The 16,683-nt window shown below is 43.2% G+C and overlaps 2 protein-coding genes across 6 annotated transcripts in view; both read left to right on the plus strand.

Annotated features, from left to right (window-relative positions):
- The first annotated feature begins 3,004 nt into the window (after positions 1 to 3,004).
- ZBTB17 (zinc finger and BTB domain containing 17) overlaps positions 3,005 to 16,683 on the plus strand; it is a 62,395-nt gene continuing 48,716 nt past the window's right edge. For 2 of the 5 annotated variants that reach the window (XM_085847761.1, XM_085847760.1), the window contains exons 1-2: positions 3,005 to 3,334; positions 14,827 to 15,051. In XM_085847761.1, the coding sequence (XP_085703887.1) occupies positions 14,847 to 15,051 (205 nt within the window). In that variant the 5' untranslated portion in view covers positions 3,005 to 3,334; positions 14,827 to 14,846. Of the gene's footprint in view, positions 3,335 to 14,826; positions 15,052 to 16,683 lie in introns of those variants that run through there. The other 3 variants (XM_085847757.1, XM_085847758.1, XM_085847762.1) reach the window with 3 other exon arrangements.
- LOC147016326 (uncharacterized) lies at positions 5,741 to 14,849 on the plus strand. Its single transcript, XM_085847794.1, has 2 exons — positions 5,741 to 7,088; positions 7,436 to 14,849. Exon 2 carries the CDS (start codon positions 12,841 to 12,843, stop codon positions 13,639 to 13,641), a length of 801 nt encoding a protein of 266 aa, XP_085703920.1. The 5' UTR covers positions 5,741 to 7,088; positions 7,436 to 12,840; the 3' UTR covers positions 13,642 to 14,849.

Below are 16,683 nucleotides of genomic sequence, written 5' to 3' on the forward strand. Positions count from 1 at the left end.
ACTCATATAAGAATATACAATGTAATTTGTTCAAAGGAGTTAAGAGAGAGAGAAGAAGAAAAACAAAAAGGAATAAATAACAGACATCAGTCATACTATTCATACATAAGAGTCGAGGGATTCAGCAAGCAACTTCTTCAAGGCACCAAGAGTGTGGGCTTGCACAACATGGGATGGCAAATAGTTCAATATGTTAACGATTCTCACAACAAGATATCTCAACCTGGCTTCACAAGTACAACAAGTCTGCAATGACCTCTCGTACTCGTGAGTGGGGACAAAACAAACAAACCCAAAGGCTTTATAGGGGAAAACTCATGAAAATGAACCAACATTTGATTAAGTGTGCACCGAATAGCCCACATACCTTTAACAGAGAATATGTTTAACGTAGCTATGTAGGTGCTAGGCATCAAGTAAGTTACTCAATTCAGATATTCTCTTAGTCACCTTCTCTGTACAGATTAATGTACCTTCATGTCACCCACATGACCTGTTTTCCAAATCGTTGAAGCAAAATCAAGAAGAGGACGGATATGTGTCATGTAAAGGGAAACCATAAAGTTTTAGGTACTTGACAAACTGTAGATTTTAGTAAGCTTGATGAGAGTCCAGCTGCTTTACTCACAATGGATCTTGTATGTACATGAAACCTCCTGAGCGAAGTTCGACGATTACTCTGAAGTCTATTCCTGATACCATGAATTGTATTGGAGTACCTTGAATCATGCAATGAGATCAAAGGCCCAAGATCAAAAAAGTGACACATTATTCCACCAAAAGTAGAATAGCCTTGCTCTTATCAATATTGATCCGAAGATCCCAAGACTCCATAACTAACACTAAGGTATCGATATCCCTTTGTACTGTGCTCAAGCCTTGTGCTCATTGCTCATTGCAATAGAAGATAAAGTTGAGTAACTTCAAAATAAAGTTTAAAATCATCTGCAAATATTTTAAATTGAGAAGTCAGCCTTGCCGCAACATGATTTATACAAATTAGAAACGCTATCAGCCCAAGAACAGATCCCTGAGGTACACCACTAATTAAAAGGAAGGAAGAGCTGAGACATCCTCCAACCATTACACTCATGCACCTACCAAAACCTCTCCAAAAGTCAAAAAAACCTCTCCATCCGGTGTAACAATCTACCACCGATACCCAGCTCTGCCAATTTATGAAATAATATTTGATGGTTTACTGTGTCAAACGCCATGGAGAAGTCAAAGAGAATGAGATCGACCATATTTCTATCATCTATCCATTTACTTACATCATTGTATGTTAACAGAAGCTGGTCTCCAACCGATCTCCATTTTCAACAACCATTTTCAACAACAACAAGATATGATTGTAAGTTTCAACAAGCAACCTCTCCACGCTTTTACAACAAACAGATGTCACACTGATGGGACGGTAATTACGGAGGTCACATTTCTTACCTTTCATAAATATTGGTAAAATACAAGATTTATTCCACATATCAGGAAGCTGAGTGGATTTAAATGAATAATTAAAAATAAAAATTATACAAGGGGTAAGCTCGACTCTGAGAATGATATTTCAGCAATGCGGGATGGATAGAGTCAAGACCTGTACCTGAAGGTAGGTTTAAACCACAAAGCACTCTATTGTATCAACATCTCCCAAAGTGACAACTACTTCATGAAATAGACCATCAAAAGATTTATACTGTACAGATTTTTTACTCTTAGTACTGTGTAAACAGAAGTGAATGTTAAGGCCACTACCTCTGCCATATCTCCAAGATCAGATACAAGGAAGCCATTATTATTTAGAACTGGACCTATTGAAGGACAAGCAATTTCCTTCCACCTTATGTATCAATGAATTAGTTTAATTTTTCTAGCAAAATTGTGAATAATATTTTCTTCATAAGATGATTGACTATCAATTGAGAAATTCCAATACGGGTGTTTTTTATTTGAAGATATAAAGTAAGAGTATGTTTCGCCTGAGTAGAATTCCTCTTCCATGTCGAGATCTTATGTTTCTATGTGATCCATGCTCGGTGCCGCTGTTGTATGAGAGATTTTGGTGGCTTCGTGTCCCAAGGTTTACAAAAAGGCCGAACAGAACTATCAATAGTCTTTTCAGCTCCAAATATATTGGACAAGAATAGTAGAAGTATAGATGTAAAACGTGAAAACATTTCGTTAACATCTAAATGGCAAAACTCAAAATCCCAATCAACCTCAGATCGGATCATGTTTAGACAATTATAATTTGATCATGCCATAACATTAACGTTTTATCAACTGAGACAGATAAGGCCTCAAACAAAGCTCCATCGGTTTGATTTTTCGTTTTTACGATTTCAATATATCGTTGCGCTCATAGCAGTTTTAAACTAGAGTAATTCGACTGCGCGCAGTCGACGGGTATGCCTCCGCTCTCCCGCACAAACACTTGAGTATTGACATATTTGACACTTGACATTTATCAGATCTGGCCCAAAATCTAATCAGTTAATTGCCCTGTCTAACTTTACTTTTGTACCAAGTTTGATGAAATTCTGTCCAATATTTCTTGAGTTCAGGTGTAAACAAGTAAAATTTCAGAGTTTGACCTTGACCTTTGACCCTTGACCTTTATCACATCTGGCCCAAAATCTAATCACTTAATTGCCCCGTCTTACTTTACCTTTTTACCAAGTTTGATGAAATTCTACAATTTGCTTCTCGAGTTATCGCGTAAACGAAAGGACGGACGGACGGACAGACAACCTGGCACCCTTGGTGCGGAGGCATAAAAAAATTAATTATTTAATTTTTACATAGGTTTCAAAAATACGTTATGGTCCATTACACATTCAAATATGACATACACAATATTGACAAACGTCATCATTTCATCATCATTTATCAAACTGTTAACATTGCAATATTGAACAATAATGAAGGAGAATTCGGGGCGGCCAGAGATCAACACGCAACAGGAAATGTTTTTTTTAACCACTCGAAAGGCGCAATGAGGTCACACGTAACGACGTCATTACGTCATACCAACGCACGCCAAGCCAGTCGAAACCGAAGCAGTTTGACGCCGTGTGGACTGAAGGGAATATTCTTTCTTTTGTTTGTTGTGCAAACAGCGACATCGGTGCGTCTTATCGAAGGGAGATATCTCAGGCGAGTGGCTCCCTTTGTGTTCCGCGATTAAGCATCGTGAAGTGAGAGCGGCCATGTTCGCGCGCGGCAGGCCTGACTAGGCGAAGGCCAAACCACGGAGCGGGACCACGAACTCTTCTTCCTCTTCTAATACGTCCTCCTCATCGCTGTTCGCGCTCTCCTTCAGACTCCATTTATTGAAGTAAAATCACTTATTGCATTAATTCATCTCAGTTTTTCGTTGTTATTTGTCTTCTCTGCAATGCTAAACACGATTTTTGGAATGCACTGGAAAACTTTCGATATGATACATTTTTGCTGAGGAAAAAGGAAAAACGTGCTTGTGTCCAGGGAGACGGAGAGAAAATAATTGTAACTGGAACGGCGGTTGGTAGAGCACACACACACACACACGCACACATACACGCACACATACACGCACACACACACGCACACACACCTACACACACACACACACACGCACACATACACGCACACACACACACACGCACACACACACACCTACGCACACACACCTACACACACACACACACACACACACACACACACACACACACACACACACACACACACACACACACACACACACACACACACACACACACACACACACGCATACACACGCACACACACACGCATACACACGCACACACACACGCATACACACGCACACACACACACGCATACACGCACACACACACGCATACACACACACACACACGCATACACGCACACACACGCATACACGCACACACACGCACACACACATACACACGCACACACACATATACACGCACACACATATACACACACGCACACACATATACACACACGCACACACATATACACACACGCACACACACACACACACGCATGCACACACACGCATGCACACACACGCATACACACACACGCATACACACACACACACACACGCGCATACACACATACACACATACACACATACCTCCACACCTCCACCAGGTGAACAGTTTACGTTTTGGTCCCTTGGATAGGCCGGATCTGGATCTGGATCTTCACCGAAATATAATCGATTCTTCCTCGTTACATCCCCAACATGACCACCAAGTTTCGTTCGAATCCATCCACAAGATTTTGAGATCTCGTGCTGTACAGAACTACGGGACGTACGGTACATGACGTACAGGACGTACAGGACGTACAGGATGTCGTTTTTACACTTTCACTCAATCAATGGTGAAGAATCACTTGATATATATGTAAAGGGAGTCCGGATTTAGTTGTGAGGTGGTGAAGTTTTGTTTGTTGTGAGGTAGTGAAGTTTTGTTGGTTGTGAGGTGGTGAAGTTTTGTTTGTTGTGAGGTAGTGAAGTTCTGTTGGTTGTGAGGAAGTGAAGTTTTGTTTGTGAGGTGGTGAAGTGTTTTGTTGTGAGGTGAAGTTTTGTTTGTTGTGAGGTGGTGAAGTTTTGTTTGTTGTGAGGTCGTGAATTTTGTTGGTTGTGAGGTGGTGAAGTTTTGTTTGTTGTGAGATGGTGAAGTTTTGTTGGTTGTGAGGTAGTGAAGTTTTGTTGGTTGTGAGGTCGTGAAGTTTTGTTTGTTGTGAGGTCGTGAAGTTTTGTTGGTTGTGAGGAAGTGAAGTTTTGTTTGTTGTGAGGTGGTGAGGTTTTGTTTGTTGTGAGGTTGTGAAGTTTTGTTTGTTGTGAGGTGGTGAAGTTTTGTTTGTTGTGAGGTGGTGAAGTTTTTTGTTGTGAGGTCATGAAGTTTTGTTTGTTGTGAGGTCGTGAAGTTTTGATTGTTGTGAGGAGGTGGTTTTGTTTGTTGTGAGGTGGTGAAGTTTTGTTGGTTGTGAGGTGGTGGAGTTTTGTTTGTTGTGAGTAAGTGAAGTTTTGTTTGTCGTGAGGTTGTGAAGTTTTGTTTGTTGTGAGGTGATGAAGTTTTGTTTGTTGTGAGGTTGTGAAGTTTTGTTTGTTGTGAGGTTGTGAAGTTTTGTTTGTTGTGAGGTGGTGAATTTTTTTGTTGTGAAGTTTTGTTGGTTGTGAGGTCGTGAAATTTTGTTGGTTGTGAGGTGGTGAAGTTTTGTTTGTTGTGAGGTGGTGAAGTTTTGTTGGTTGTGAGGTGGTGAAGTTTTGTTTGTTGTGAGGTCGTGAAGTTTTGTTTGTTGTGAGGTGGTGAGGTTTTGTTTGTTGTGAGGTGGTGAGGTTTTGTTTGTTGTGAGGTTTTGTTGTGAGGTGGTGAAGTTTTTTGTTGTGAAGTTTTGTTGGTTGTGAGGTTGTGAAGTTTTGTTTGTTGTGAGGGGGTGAAGTTTTGTTTGTTGTGAGGTGGTGAAGTTTTGTTTGTTGTGAGGTCGTGAAGTTTTGTTGGTTGTGAGGAAGTGAAGTTTTGTTGGTTGTGAGGAAGTGAAGTTTTGTTTGTGAGGTGGTGAAGTGTTTTGTTGTGAGGTGGTGAAGTGTTTTGTTGTGAGGTGGTGAAATTTTGTTTGTTGTGAGGTCATGAATTTTGTTGGTTGTGAGGAAGGGAAGTTTTGTTTGTTGTGAGGTGGTGAGGTTTTATTTGTTGTGAGGTGGTGAGGTTTTGTTTGTTGTGAGGTTCTGAAGTGTTGTTTGTTGTGTGGTGGCGCAGTTTCTTGTTGTGAGGTCATGAAGTTTTGTTTGTTGTGAGGTCGTGAAGTTTTGATTGTTGTGAGGAGCTGGTTTTGTTTGTTGTGGGGTGGTGAAGTTTTGTTGGTTGTGAGGTTGTGAAGTTTTGCTTGTTGGGAGGTGGTGAAGTTTTTTGTTGTGAGGTCATGAAGTTTTGTTTGTTGTGAGGTCGTGAAGTTTTGTTTGTTGTGAGGAGGTGGTTTTGTTTGTTGTGGGGTGGTGAAGTTTTGTTGGTTGTGAGGTGGTGGAGTTTTGTTGGTTGTGAGGTGGTGGAGTTTTGTTTGTTGTGAGGTGGTAAAGTTTTGTTGTTTGTGAGGTGGTGAAGTTTTGTTTGTTGTGAGGTGGTGAAGTTTTGTTTGTTGTGAGGTTGTGAAGTTTTGTTTGTTGTGAGGTGGTGAAGTTTTGTTTGTTGTGAGGTTGTGAAGTTTTGTTGGTTGTGAGGATGTGAAGTTTTGTTGGTTGTGAGGTTGTGAAGTTTTGTTGGTTGTGAGGATGTGAGGTTTTGTTGGTTGTGAGGTGGTGAAGTTTTGTTGGTTGTGAGGTCGCGAAATTTTGTTGGTTGTGAGGTGGTGAAGTTTTGTTTGTTGTGAGGTAGTGAAATTTTGTTTGTTGTGAGGTGGTGAGGTTTTGTTTGTTGTGAGGTTTTGTTTGTTGTGAGGTTGTGAGGTTTTGTTTGTTGTGAGGTGGTGAAGTTTTTTGTTGTGAAGTTTTGTTTGTTGTGAGGTGGTGAAGTTTTGTTTGTTGTGAGGTGGTGAAGTTTTGTTTGTTGTGAGGTCGTGAAGTTTTGTTGGTTGTGAGGTCGTGAAGTTTTGTTGGTTGTGAGGTCGTGAAGCTTTGTTTGTTGTGAGGTCGTGAAGTTTTGTTGGTTGTGAGGAAGTGAAGTTTTGTTTGTTGTGAGGTGGTGAGGTTTTGTTTGTTGTGAGGTTTTGTTTGTTGTGAGGCGGTGAAGTTTTGTTTGTTGTGAGGTGGTGAAGTTTTGTTTGTTGTGAGGTCGTGAAGTTTTGTTGGTTGTGAGGATGTGAAGTTTTGTTGGTGTTGAGGAAGTGAAGTTTTGTTTGTTGTGAGGTTTTGTTGTGAGGTGGTGAAGTTTTTTGTTGTGAAGTTTTGTTGGTTGTGAGGCGGTGAAGTTTTGTTTGTTGTGAGGTCGTGAAGTTTTGTTTGTTGTGAGGTCATGAAGTTTTGTTGGTTGTGAGGTGGTGAAGTTTTGTTTGTTGTGAGGTGGTGAAGTTTTGTTGGTTGTGAGGTCGTGAGGTTTTGTTTGTTGTGAGGTCGTGAAGTTTTGTTGGTTGTGAGGTCGTGAAGCTTTGTTTGTTGTGAGGTCGTGAAGTTTTGTTGGTTGTGAGGAAGTGAAGTTTTGTTTGCTGTGCGGCGGTGAAGTTTTGTTTGCGGTGACCTGGTGAAGTTTTGTTTGTTGTGAGGTCGTGAAGCTTTGTTGGTTGTGAGGATGTGAAGTTTTGTTGGTGTTGAGGAAGTGAAGTTTTGTTTGTTGTGAGGTTTTGTTGTGAGGTGGTGAAGTTTTTTGTTGTGAAGTTTTGTTGGTTGTGAGGCGGTGAAGTTTTGTTTGTTGTGAGGTGGTGAAGTTTTGTTTGTTGTGAGGTGGTGAAGTTTTGTTGGTTGTGAGGTCGTGAAGCTTTGTTTGTTGTGAGGTCGTGAAGTTTTGTTGAGGTCGTGAAGTTTTGTTTGTTGTGAGGTCGTGAAGTTTTGTTGGTTGTGAGGAAGTGAAGTTTTGTTTGTTGTGAGGTGGTGAGGTTTTGTTTGTTGTGAGGCGGTGAAGTTTTGTTTGTTGTGAAGCGGTGAAGTTTTGTTTGTTGTGAGGTCGTGATGTTTTGTTGGTTGTGAGGATGTGAAGTTTTGTTGGTGTTGAGGAACTGAAGTTTTGTTTGTTGTGAGGTGGTGAAGTGTTTTGTTGTGAAGTGTTTTGTTGTGAGGTGGTGAAGTTTTGTTTGTTGTGAGGTGGTGAAGTTTTGTTTGTTGTGAGGTCATGAATTTTGTTGGTTGTGAGGAAGTGAAGTTTTGTTTGTTGTGGGGTGGTGAGGTTTTATTTGTTGTGAGGTGGTGAGGTTTTGTTTGTTGTGAGGTTGTGAAGTTTTGTTTGTTGTGAGGTGGTGAAGTTTTTTGTTGTGAGGTCATGAAGTTTTGTTTGTTGTGAGGTCGTGAAGTTTTGATTGTTGTGAGGAGGTGGTTTTGTTTGTTGTGAGGTGGTGAAGTTTTGTTGGTTGTGAGGAAGTGAAGTTTTGTTTGTTGTGAGTTGGTGAAGTTTTGTTGGTTGTGAGGTGGTGAAGTTTTGTTTGTTGTGAGTAAGTGAAGTTTTGTTTGTCGTGAGGTTGTGAAGTTTTGTTTGTTGTGAGGATGTGAAGTTTTGTTGGTTGTGAGGTGGTGAAGTTTTGTTTGTTGTGAAGTTTTGTTGCTTGTGGGGTCGTGAAGTTTTGTTTATTGTGAGGATGTGAAGTTTTGTTGGTTGTGAGGTGGTGTAGTTTTGTTGGTTGTGAGGTGGTGAAGTTTTGTTTGTTGTGAGGTTGTGAAGTTTTGTTTGTCGTGAGGTTGTGAAGTTTTGTTTGTAAGGTGCTGAAGTTTTGTTTGTCGTGAGGTTGTGAAGTTTTGTTTGTAAGGTGCTGAAGTTTTGTTTGTTGTGAGGTTGGAAAGTTTTGTTTGTTGTGAGGTAGTGAAGTTTTGTTGGTTGTGAGGAAGTGAAGTTTTGTTGGTTGTGAGGAGGTGAAGTTTTGTTGGTTGTGAGGATGTGAAGTTTTGTTGGTTGTGAGGTGGTGAAGTTTTGTTGGTTGTGAGGTGGTGAATTTTTGTTTGTTGTGAGGTCGTGAAGTTTTGTGGTGGTCGTGAAGTTTTGAGGTGGTGAAGTTTTGTTGGTTGTGAGGTTCTGAAGTTTTGTTTTTTGTGAGGTCGTGAAGTTTTGTTGGTTGTTGTGAGGGAGTGGAGTTTTGTTGGTTCGGTCAGGTCAGGTATGGGAGCCTGTGCCGGAGCAGCGTGTCGCTGTGTTCACTTTCCGCCGGTACTCCAGGGGTCGCTGTCTGGCCATCCCCCAGGCAGATGCTTGGCCCATCCCCATCTCCTTGATATGCCGATCAACCTGCTGCAACCACGAGGGACGTCGTCCGCCCACAGCCACATGTCCATACAGCCGCAGCTGAGGCTCACGGACTATGCAGGTAACAAATCTCATTTGAGTCCCTCTCAGCAACCGCTTGTAGCACACAAAGCCCGACTAGCGATCGCCAAGGATTCTCCAAAGCGACCTGTTACCAAAGGAATTAATTCTCCATCTCAGATCCCTGGTCATAGTCCAAGTCTCACATCTGCAGAGCAAGACTGGAGGCACCAAGGATCTGAAGACTCAGACTTTCGTCATCCTGCACACGACCAACACTGCCACACCCCATGATCCAGTGAATCCATGACTCTCCCAGGCCTGAACCAGACTTATTTTGACCTCTGGCTCACACCCAGCAGAGACATGAAGATCACTGCCAAGGTACTGTAAGTGAATCTCTCCATTTCCTCAACATCTGGATAAAATCACAAACTGGTCCAACACGTGGAACATGTCTTTCAATCTGGACAAATCTCACACTCTCTCTTTGTCTCTTCGAAAGGACCGTTTAGAAAACCCACCCATCCACTTTCTCAACGATTCTCTCGAAGAAGTCCTTTCTTTCAAGCTTCTGGGTCTCACTATCTGCCATGACCTTTCCTGGGAAAGCCACATTTCAAACGTGGCCTCCAAAGTCAGTCGCCGACTGGGAATCCTCTGTCGTGCAAAGTCCTTCCTCGGCCCTCCTGAGCTCCTGACCACTTAAGCTTTTGTCCGTAGCCTGATGGAGTACTGCTCTCCCCTCTGGGCTGGTGCTCCTGCTTTCCACCTTTCTCGGCTTCACGCTGTAGAAACCAGGGCATTTCGGATCATCGGCATCTCCCGCAATGCGGCTGAGTCTTTGGGCCTCTCACTCAATCACCGCAGGTTGGTTGGTGGTCTTTCTGTCTTCTACCGTCTCCTCTCCAGCCTTGCCCCCCCCTGCTCTCTCTGCGATTTGTCCCCACCACATTTCCTCAGGGCGCTCAAGGTCAGCTAACAACCCCCTTCTGGTAAAACTACCAAAATAACGAATTCCTGCTCACCTTCACTCTTTCATTCCTCTTTTTTCCCGCCTTTGGAATAAACTCCCTCACTCTGTTTCTTTCCTATTCTTCCCTCCAGGCTTTCAAAACAGCTGTTCACCACCACCTCTTCTCATCCCCCATCCAAATCCTTGATTTTTTCTACCCCCGATAATCCACCCAAGCCTACTTCCTTCAAATTCGCTGCTTTCCTTCCTGAAAGTCCCTGTAATGTCCATATTCTATTCCCCATGTTCCCCGTCCCATCCCTCTCCCTTCTACAGATCTCCTAATGCGTCTGTTCTCCACTGTTTTGTCCCTCCCACTCCCGCCCCTCTTGTCTCATGCCCCCTTGATTTGCGTTGTGTGTTTGCTCTCACACGAGCCTCGACAAGGTATACAAAAAAAAACATCCTCACCACAAACAGGTACAGACAAGACAGCAGCATCCATGATGTCATTGAAAGCCTGGATCTTCGTTTTGACCCAGGAAACCTGTAAGCTCAGTGGATCTGACTTCTCATTCAGCACCTCCAGGGCCCCCAAAAGGATATTCAGAGTCTCCGCAAAGATGACTGCATTATATGCAAAATCAAGATCAGAAATCTTGTCATTCCCAAACGACAAAATTCTTCTTCACCCGACGGTGAGTTGCAAGACATCCACCGGCAACACTCTTCAATCCCATCCTTCCCTCCAGTTCTTCAAAACAGCTGTTCACCCCCATCTAAAACCATGATCTTTTCTGCCCCCGCTAATCCACCCCAAACCCACCTCCTTCAAATTCCCTGCTTTCCTTTCTGAAAGTCCCTGTGGTGTCCACCTGGTTTACTCTGTGTACCCCACCCCATCCCTCTCCCTTCCACAGATCTCATGTCTCTGTTCCCTACTGTTTTTCCTTCCCTCTCCCACCCCTCGTCTCCTGCTCCGCTTGTTGTACGTTCTGTGTGTTAGCTCTCATACGAGCCTCGACGGTGGAAAAAAAATCAAGGTTAGTGATCTTGAAGGCACTCCACAACTCTTCAGGATACCCCAAAGCACCCAGACCCCCCAAATCCCCACTCAGCCTGTTTGCAAACTGCTCAGCTCCCCTCTCATCCAGCCTCGGCTGGGATGGTACCATTCTCCCCGATTTAAGCTGTGACTTCGGAGTTGCCACCACAAGTCTGGGGTCAGTATTGAGGAACTGAGCATTCTGATAGACCCTGCAGTTATTGGTCATCTTCCAGCGACCATCGTCGAGCACATGGTCAATCTCCTTTGCCAAACCACTAGCGTTGGAATACCAAGTCCAGCGATGACCCTGTGGGTGCTGAACCCATGAACCAGCCACCCTATGTCCATGACTTCTTGCAAAGTCAAGGAACTTGGTGCTATTCTGGTTCACAGTTCCAGACCCATGGGGACCAACACATGTCTCATAACCATCCCTATCAGTTCCAGTCGATGCATTGAAATCCCCCAAGACAAGAAGAGTATCTCGCCTGGGGCACTGATCAACCACAGACTCGAGTGTGGCATCGAATGCGTCCTTCAGGGTGAGATCACTCGCCTCAGTCGGAGCATGTTCAGAGACCAGGGAAATGACACCCAAGGAGTGATGAATCCTTCGTCATGATACGCTTGTTGACCGGTACTACCTCAATTCACTGGGGAACAATTTTTTTCTTATTATCTGTTGCATGAGATTTTTCAACTTATTCTATGTATTTTTTCAACGCTGATTTCAAATCTGAAATCGGTTCTCCTCTATATGCTCTCGTTTTCATGCAATTTGAAACTTGTGATTTTCGCAAAAAAGGACACCCGTTGCTATTTGCGCTGGGGATAACTTGAGAACTAGGGGTGCGATTTCGGACTTTAGTGGAAATATACGATGCCTAAACTGCTAAATAACTATAGAGCATATTCGTTTTGCTGCTAACGATTTGCTCACGATTTATTTGACATCAATTTTCTCTATCTTTATTGATATTTATTTATCTTTACTGATATATATTCTTTAACTTTATGTTTTTCTTTGTTTCAGATCTGATCATGGCTTCTTCAATAAAACATAAATGTGTAAATACTCCTGATGCATTATGTTATGTATGTGGCTGCTACACACCACTTCGTCAAAAGCGCAATATAACATCGTTTGTAAGGCGTGCCTATAAAGCCTATTTTGATGTTCCCCTTGGCGACCAAGACAAGAAATGGGCTCCTCATATTGTATGTCATAATTGTGAGAAAATGCTTCGTGACTGGACAAAAGGAAAACGAAAGGGTCTGCCTTTTAGAGTTCCCATGATTTGGCGAGAACCCAAGGACCACGTAACTGACTGCTATTTTTGCCTGGTCAACACAAAGAGTGTCGGCAATAAAAACCCGCAAATGATCTCCTCTCCCTGTATTCCCTCAGCAATTCGACCTACTCCGCACTCTGAGGAACTCCCCGTTCCAGTCTTTAATGGTTTTGTCTTATCTGAAGATGAAGGCAGTGAACATGATCAGCAAGAGCACGAGGGTCGTGATGACGGGCTTCAATAAATGGTTTCAGAATCCGAAGCCTCCTCATCTGATACCAAACAGTCATCAGCCCCTCAGCAGTTTAGCCAATCGGAATTGAATGACTTAGTGCATGATTTGGGGCTCTCCAAGAAAGTAGCTGAGGTATTAGCCTCCAGGCTGCAAGAAAAAAATCGACTTGACCTCTCTGCAAATGTTTCATATTTCCGAAAGCGGGACCAGATCTTTGTCGCCTTTTTCTCAGAAGACAAGCAGTTTGTTTACTGTCACGATATCCCAGGTCTTCTCAGGCAATTAGTTGTTTCTTCGTATAATCCAACAGAATGACGATTATTTCTGGATACCTCTAAGCGTAGCCTCAAGTGTGTATTCTCTTGCACAATGGCAAGGTTTATGGAGCGGTTCCAGTTGGTCACTCAGTGCATTTGCGAGAAGAACATAATGACGTAAAAATGGTCATTGACTTACTCAAATATCACGAGCACAACTGGATCATTTGTGTGGACCTGAAAATGGTCAACGCTCTCCTTGGTCAACAGAAAGGCTTCACAAAGTTTCCATGCCATCTCTGCATGTGGGACAGCCGAGCTCGAGAGAAACACTGGATCCAGAAGGAGTGGCCCATCCGTGAAACTCTGGAAGCAGGCATGCCAAACATTGTGAATGACCCAATCGTCAGCCAAGAGAAGATCATTTTTCCCCCATTCCATATCAAGCTCAGCTTGATGAAACAGTTCATGAAGGCATTGAGTACTGATGGTGAATGTTTTCAACATATAGTTTCTGCTTTTCCTGCTTTGTCTTTCGAGAAGATCAAAGCAGGTGTGTTCGATGGACCTCAAATTCGTGCCCTTGTACGTGATAAGGAATTTGTAACGAAGATGAATGACAAGGAGAAGACAGTGTGGCTGTCTTTCGTCGCAGTTATACAAAACTTTATTGGTAACAAAAAGGTAGATAACTATGAGTTTCTGGTTACTAGAATGCTGTTGGCTTTTCGTGATCTTGGGTGCAACATGAGTGTCAAACTCCATTTCCTGAATAGTTACCTTGATCAATTCCCTGAGAACCTTGGGGCTGTAAGTGAGGAACAGGGAGAGCTCTTCCATCAGGACCTCATGACGATGGAAGAGCGCTACCAAGGGCGATGGGACAAAAATATGATGGCAGACTGCTGCTGGAGCATCAAACAAGATTGCCCTGTGGAAGTCCACAAACGCAAGAGCTACAAGCGCAAATTCTTGCCTGAATAGGACCTATTTGAACTTTACATTCCGTCCTTATCAATTGTTCTGAATCACCTATCATCTTTATGTCGAAATATATGTTAATTTAAATTTGCTTTTAATTCAAATTGAAACTTACCAAATAAATGTTGAAAATGTTGAATTGCAAAAGATATGTTTAATATAAATTTGCTTTTAATACAAATTGTAACTTACCAAACAAATGTTGATAATGGTGGATTGCAAAAAATCTCGAGCTTACAGAGAGAAACTAACTTCAGATTTGCTTTCAGCACACTCAAATTAGGTAAGATCAAGTGCTGGTATCAATGCAACAAAAACTTTGTTCCCCAGTGAATTATCATTGGAGTCAGCTTATTGGACACAGCCACATCAACTCCTTGGGCATGGTAACCATCAGAGCGACCAGACTAATACTAGGTGTAACCACCCACCATGATCTCGCCATAATCCGGTCTCTGAACCTCAGAGAGTGCTGCAACACCGATGTTTAAACGCTTGAGCTCAGATGATAACAGAGACAGGTGATCATTCTCTCTTAGGGATTGGACATTCCAGACACCCACCCGAAGGGACCACCCTCTGGTGGACACCTCAGCACCAACCCGACACACACTACCGCAATCTGACCTGGGAAGGTTGCCCCGTGATTTTCCTCCCATCACCAAAGAATGGGGGTCCCGAAGGCTTTGCCCCAATCCCGTTATCCGGTGAGCTGCCTTGCGGATGGAAGCTGCACAGCAGGTGCTCGCACGCAGTGGGTTTTCAATTTTATTTGCGTTTTTCTTGTGTTTTGTGGAATGAAGGGTTTTATGGTGGCTGGAGTTCAAATCCTGCCACCAACCTCCTAATAAAAAGTAACCCAACTGCAGGAGGATGTCTGCAGACACAGTTGGTCACTAGATCTGGATGGCCGTTGGCTCACAAGGAGCTCCTCGGCCCTTTGACAGATTTTGTGTTTAATTCTGCTTGGTGTCCATATCCAAACACCCTCCTCACCAAGAAACTTGGTGAGGGAGATGGTTTAGTCGCCGACAACCCGACCATGGAACAGGTTAGTACAGGTTTACATGGTATCTGTAGCAAGTCACAGATCTAGTCTGACCTGACCTGACCTTTCTTGAAAGTTTTGTTGGTCGTTGTGTGAAGTATTGTTCCGTATTGGTAATATTGTGAGGTGTTGTGTGATAGGCGATCCAAAGTCCGGTCCCATGGATGTTGCGGGACACGGCAGGAGGCTCTTGTCTGCATTGGAAGTGCAGCGGCATCGGGGCGAGCTGTGCGATTGTGTGCTGGTGGCAGAAGGGCAAGAGTTTCGTGCTCATCGTGCAGTGCTGGCTGCGTGGAGCGAGTACTTTCACGCATTGTTCTCCACACGAGGGAAAGTAACACGACTCGATGTCGGCGATGCCACCGGTAAGTGTTCATAAACGTGTGGTAAGTGCATGTGCTTTGGGGAATTATCATGGGGTATAAGTAGTTGGGATTGCTCTGTGTATTTGGGGTTAAGGATCGAGGTAGGTGGTGGTAGGGATGAGCTGTACATTTGATTGTGAATATAATTAGGGTACTACCTCATCCTGAAGGTGAGGAAAAATATGAACAACAGCGTCTGGACTATCAATTTGCAATTTAACATGTGTCGAACTGACATGATTGGGTTGATCACCTTTTATTAAAAGTACTGTCTCACTTCGCCAAAGCAGCAACCTTTTCCATAAATTCTCCTGTTACTCTCACCACCAAATCACAAGGAGACACCTCTCATATGTCATCGAGAAACTCGAATTGTAGTGCCCACTCTCAATCGATCAATTAAATTACCACACTCTTTAAAGAGCATCCGGGCTGCAATGATTGAACAGGGTTGGATTGGTTTGTTTATGCCAGGAGGGTCAGTTAAGCCGAGCGGTTTAGTTTGGTTTGGTTATGCCGGCCGGGCAGTTTGGTTTGTTATGCCAGGCTGGCGGGTTCTTTTGGTTCTGCCAGGTGGGTCAGTTTTGCCTGGAGGGTACTTTTTGGTGATGCTGGGCGGATTGGTTGGTTATGCCAGGCGAGTTGGTCTGGTTATTCCGGGCGAGTCAGTTATGCCGGGAGGGTCAGATATGCCGGGAGGGCCAGATATGCTGGGAGGGCCAGATATGCCGGGAGGGTTAGGTATGCCGGGAGGGTTAGATATGCTGGGTGGTATTTATATTTTATTTACAAACGAGGGAAAGGTCGAGTTGAAAATCAAGAGGGGGTGAGATGATGTAATCATTTAATGAGATCTGGACCATTGATTAGTGACTTGAATTGTTGCAAGTTGATAAAAGTCAGGAACACACTGTTGGGAGGTTATTACAACAAAAGGGAGTGGGGGGGGGGGGTTGGAGGGAGGAGGAGGCACAACGATTGATACAGAGGTAAGGGATGGGTAACAGAATGGGTGATGAGTGAAAGCTTGATGGGTGTTACGAACAGAGTGAAGAGGTTTACTTTAATGGGCATTAAAAAATACAGATGTGCAAATGATGCAGGAAAGGAAAAGTAGAGAGGTGAAGTATGGCCTTCTGATGGTAGAGTCACCTGGGTGAGAGGTTTGTTGTTGAGTGGTTGTACATGATGGTGTCACTGGGTGATGTTGCTGAAGGTGTTCTTTCATTGTTTTTCTATCCTCTCGATGCTCAAGTGGACATTTGTACATGTTGTATTACCTGTATGATACATAGGGACATTAAGCTATTGCAATTTAAATGTCCAAAGAACCTCTTACATTTAAATGTCCAAAGAATATACAGAGTGTCGGCCATTGATACACTTGAGTTGATAATATTTGCAGGAATAGATATATGGCCGACACTCTTATGCTCGTTGTGTTGGCCCACATTAATTGGTTTTATGCCTGTTTTTGTAGCTAATTTGTAATCCTCACCTGAATGTATTTTTAAAATATATTTTTTTCCTTTTATTTTATTTTTTCAGAAGAAGATCGTTAGCAAAAATGGCATTTTCTGTGACTGAGAGAGTCAAATGGTCCGCTTGGTTTGAGTGGACAAAGAAAGTTGT

The sequence above is a fragment of the Eptatretus burgeri genome, chromosome 11 (genome assembly GCF_056783735.1).
Source record: "Eptatretus burgeri isolate ZD-2024b chromosome 11, Ebu_testis_v1, whole genome shotgun sequence".
Taxonomy (NCBI): Eukaryota; Metazoa; Chordata; class Myxini; order Myxiniformes; family Myxinidae; genus Eptatretus; species Eptatretus burgeri.

What these genes read in the sequence shown, in the direction of transcription:
- LOC147016326 (XM_085847794.1), top strand. Translation starts at nt 12,841, where the DNA reads ATGGTCATTGACTTACTCAAATATCACGAGCACAACTGGATCATTTGT.